This window comes from Chiloscyllium plagiosum, chromosome 6, assembly GCF_004010195.1.
Source record: "Chiloscyllium plagiosum isolate BGI_BamShark_2017 chromosome 6, ASM401019v2, whole genome shotgun sequence".
NCBI lineage: Eukaryota > Metazoa > Chordata > Chondrichthyes > Orectolobiformes > Hemiscylliidae > Chiloscyllium > Chiloscyllium plagiosum.
In genome coordinates this window covers 119730211-119734696 of record NC_057715.1, presented here as the reverse complement: position 1 = coordinate 119734696, position 4486 = coordinate 119730211, and the positions used below count along the sequence as shown (strand labels likewise).

Below are 4486 nucleotides of genomic sequence, written 5' to 3'. Positions count from 1 at the left end.
CGGACAGCTGGAACTGACAACCGGAAGCGGCAGATTCAAATCACTATAAATGCCGGAGGAAAGATCTTAGCGCTTCACAGGAGGCTCCCAAGCACTGAGGATGTCACCTAGACAGGGGACGAAACGTCTGCAACACAAATTCCCAGCTCGGCGAACAGAACCACAACAACGAGCACCCGAGCTACAAATCTTCGCACAAACTTTGAACACCTAAGGGGTCAGTATTGGGACCCTTGCTTTTTCTGATATTTATTAATAATCGGGATCTTGATGTGCAGGGAACAATTTCAAAGTTTGCAGATGAAATTAAGAATATTAATCTATGGAGAGGACAGTGTTGGACTTCCAAAAGGACATCAACAGGTTGGTGCATGGATGGAGAGGTGATAAATGAGGGTCAATACAGCCCGGTATGAGGTGATGCAGTTTGGTTGGAAGAACATTGACAGACACCATAAAACAGGGGCTACAATTCTAAAGAGGGTGCAAGAGCAGAGGGAGCTGGGTGTATATGTGCACAGATCATCGAAGGTGGCAGGACAGGTGGAGAGCACGGCTAATACAGCAAGCAGTGTCCTCGGCTTTATTAATAGGGACATAGAGTACACAAGCGAGGAGGTGATAGTGAACTTGTACAAAACACTTGTTAGGATCAGTGTGATGCTGGAAAAGCACAGCAGGTCAGGCAGCATCTGAGGAGCAGGAAAATCAACGTTTCGGGCAAAAGCCTTTCGGGTTGAAGTGTTCCGAGGCGGAAGATGAGGCGTTCTTCCTCCAGGTGTCAGGTAGTGAGGGAGCAGCGATGGAGGAGGCTCAGAACCTGCATGCCCTCGGCAGAGTGGGAGGGGGAGTTGAAATGTTGGGCCACGGGGCGGTGTGGTTGATTGGTGCGGGTGTCCCGGAGATGTTCCCTAAAGCGCTCTGCTAGGAGGCGCCCAGTCTCCCCAATGTAGAGGAGACCGCATCGGGAGCAACGGATACAATAAATGATATTGGTGGATGTGTGACTTCACCTGGAGTAGTGTGTACAGATATGGGCCCCACATTACAGGGAAGATGTGAATTCATTGGAGAGGGTGCAGAGACAATTTACAAGAATAGTTCCGGGATGAGAAACTTCAGTGATGGAGAGAACAATTTGTTTTTCTTTTAGGAAAGACGGCTGAGAAGGGATTTGATGGAGGTTTGCTTAGAAATAATGAGGGGCTTGGACAGAGTAAATCAGAAGAAACTATTCCTATTTGTGAAAGAGATAAGGATGAGAGGTAATGGATTTAAAGTGATTCACAAAAGCTTGTGACTTAAGATAAAATGCTTCCACGGAGCTTGGGTCCAAAGTGCAGTGTCTGAACGTTGGGGAAGCACAGTCCCAGGGAGCACCTCCAAAAGGGAACAGCTAACGTGGGCTCCAGAGGAAGGCAGGAAAATGGTATACGGTGAATTGCTCCTTTCAAGAGCTAGCACAGACTCTATGGGCTGAATGGTCTTCTGCATTGTAACAATTGTAAAGTTCTGAGAGAAAAGCTGGTAGTTTGGGGGGCAGGATATAGGTGTTAATTTAACAGGAACAAGTGGAGGCCACTCAGCCCCACCAAGCCTATCTCATCAGTGAATGTGAGGGTAGTTGACCTGTATCCTAAGCACAGGCACCCGGCTTGGCTAGGCATCTTTGAGTGTCATTGTCAAGCACAGATGATTCAATTCTGATTTGAAACAATTGGTCAAGTCCCAATCTCCTGCTTGATGTGCGTGTGAGAAACAGTCTCTTATCTTCACTTCTGAATGTCCTGCTTCACATTCTCAGTGTTCCTCACAGTGAGACAGCAGATGTGATGGGCCAAATGGCTTTCAGTAAAATGGTCTGAAGCCAAACATTCCCAGTTACCTCTTCCTTCTCAGGCAGCAGCTTATAGAGTTCTGTTAGTTTCTCAGCTCCATACGAGGCTCCTTCTCCATTTTGAATATCTTCCAGAATACTCTCCACGGGTCTAAGGGACAAGGAGAATATAGGAAATTCACTCATCGCTCCAAATCTCTCAAAAGGAATTTCCGTTCATCAGAAAAGCTGTGACCGTGTGTTCAGAATTCACAATGTCCCGATGCCCTGGAATTCTTCAGAATTGGGGAATTGTCACTGACAGTTAGTTGGAAACACTGCACTCACTCGGAAACATCATACGCACAGTAATGAGGCAGTGACCGAACAGTGTGTCTGGGGGACCGTAGTTAAAGGATACAATGATACAGGAGACTATTTTGCCCATTAGTGTGTGCTAGCACTTTTAGAGATCTCTCCTTAGTGTCCCCACTCCCCACTCTCCCCCTAAATCCTGACAACTAATTTCTCTTTCATTTATTTATCCTTCTGAAGGCTGTTATTGAATCTGTCTCTCAATCTGTTCATTAACTTGCATTCAATCTATGCCCTAAATCTCTAATGCTGTATTTTTGTTTAATGCTCTCCTGAGTGGAACTTTATCAAATCCTTCTGCAAATCTCAACAAACCACTTCACCAGATCCCTCTTTATCTATTCTACTGGTTATATTCCTCAATAAATTGACAATGATTTTGTTAAATATGATTTTCCCTTCATGAATCCATGTTGACTGTGTCCAATCAGATCATCATTTTGAAAGCATCCTCTCAGTGTAATGTTTATAGCAAATTCCAGAATATTCCCTGTTCCTCACACCAGGCTAATAGCTCTCTCTCTGCCTCCCCTTAAATAGCTCAGTCACGTTAGCAACACTGGAAACTGGATTGTGCTCTGCAAAGACGTGGTACTATTATTCTAGACCCAATCTTTGTAGATCCACATCCATTCACACAACCGCAGCAATCTGACAATTCCAAAACATCCGCTCTCCAAATGAGCGGCCCACCTCGTGTCATTCTTCAGCCTTTTCCCTGTAATCCCATGTCATTTTTACAAGATTTCATCATGTCACTTTTACTAATTACTTTAATTCCATATTGTCAGATTTTATAAACTTCCACCAATGGGAAGCTTTCTTTGTATTAATTTTGTCTAGATTCCTATTGAATGGGAAAACCTCTTTAACAAAAATGCTGTTTTAATATTTTATGAAGGAAGGAAAGCAAGTTAATCTTTCTTGAAAGTAGCGCTTCAAAGACACTGGATTTATCTTGGGGATTCAACTGAGATTGGGCCTAGACCATATTCCTCTCAAGAGGACTAAAGAGAAACTAGTTGGAAATGGTTTTTCTGGGATAACACTTCAGATTTCACCAAAACATTTTCGTAATTCTGTCGTGTCCAGAGGCTCTGGCCTTTAAAATGAGATTTCTCTGAAATGCTTTCTTGGGAATTGAGGCTCTGATTCAGGGAGCTCCAGCTTCTCCCTCCCATTATTCATAGACTCTGAGATGGACCAATGTCTTTGGCTCTTCCCTGGAGGGAGATATTCAGGATCCTCTGTGATAGCTGACCACACAGAGGCACAGACCATCCTTATACTGCCATTGCTGAACATTGTTCTCTGATTCAGTATTAATTGTTTTATTATTTTTGTCATGGGATATGGGTGTTGTTGGTAAGCCCAGCATTTGTTGCCCACCCACCCTGTCTACCTGTGACAAAGAACTCCCAGGTCTTACGTCTATGGTCAGCAAAGTTTTGGAAAGAAATTTGAGGGATAGGATTTATGATTATTTGGAAAAGCATAGTGTGATTAAACGCAGTCAGCATGGCTTTGTGAGGGGCAGGTCATGCCTCACAAATCTTATTGAGTTCTTTGAGGAGATGTCAAGACAGGTCGACGACAGTTGTGCAGTGGATGTGGTGAATATGGACTTCAGCAAGGCATTTGATAGGGTTCCCCATAGGCTCATTCATAAGGTCAGGAAGTATGGGATACAGGGAGATTTGGTTGTCTGGATTCAGAATTGGTTGGCTGACAGAAGGCAGAGATTGTTTATAGATGGAACGTATTCTGCCTGGAGGTCAGTGTTGAGTGGGGTCCCGCAGGGGTCTGTTCTTGGGCCTCTGCTCTTTGTAGTTTTTATAAATGACTTGGATGAGGAGATCGAGGGGTGGGTTAGTAAATTTGCGGATGACACAAAGTTGGAGGTGTCGTCGATAGTATCGAGGGCTACTGCAGGATGCAGTGCAACATAAACAGGATGCAGAGCTGGGCTGAGAAATGGCAGATGGAGTTCAACCTGGATTAATGCAAAGTGATGTATTTTGGAAGGTCGAACTCGAATGCTGAATATAGGATTAAAGACAGGATTCTTGGCAGTGTGGAGGAACAGAGGGATCTGGGTGTGCAAGTACATAGATCCCTCAAAGTTGCCACCCAAGTGGATAGGGTTGTTAAGAAAGCATATGGTGTTTTGGCTTTCATTAACAGGGGCATCGAGTTTAAGAGCCCCGAGGTTTTGCTGCAGCTCTACAAGTCCCTGGTGAGACCACACTTGGAATATTGTGTCCGGTTCTGGTCACCCTACTATAGGAAAGATAC

General features: G+C 44.4%; 1 protein-coding gene across 1 annotated transcript in view; it reads right to left on the bottom strand.

The window, feature by feature from the left end:
- LOC122551094 (FH2 domain-containing protein 1-like) overlaps positions 1 to 4486 on the bottom strand; it is a 40397-nt gene that overhangs the window by 31440 nt on the left and 4471 nt on the right. The window contains exon 3 of the mRNA XM_043692737.1: positions 1886 to 1988. Coding sequence (XP_043548672.1) covers positions 1886 to 1988 — 103 coding nt within the window. The remainder of the gene's footprint in view (positions 1 to 1885; positions 1989 to 4486) is intronic.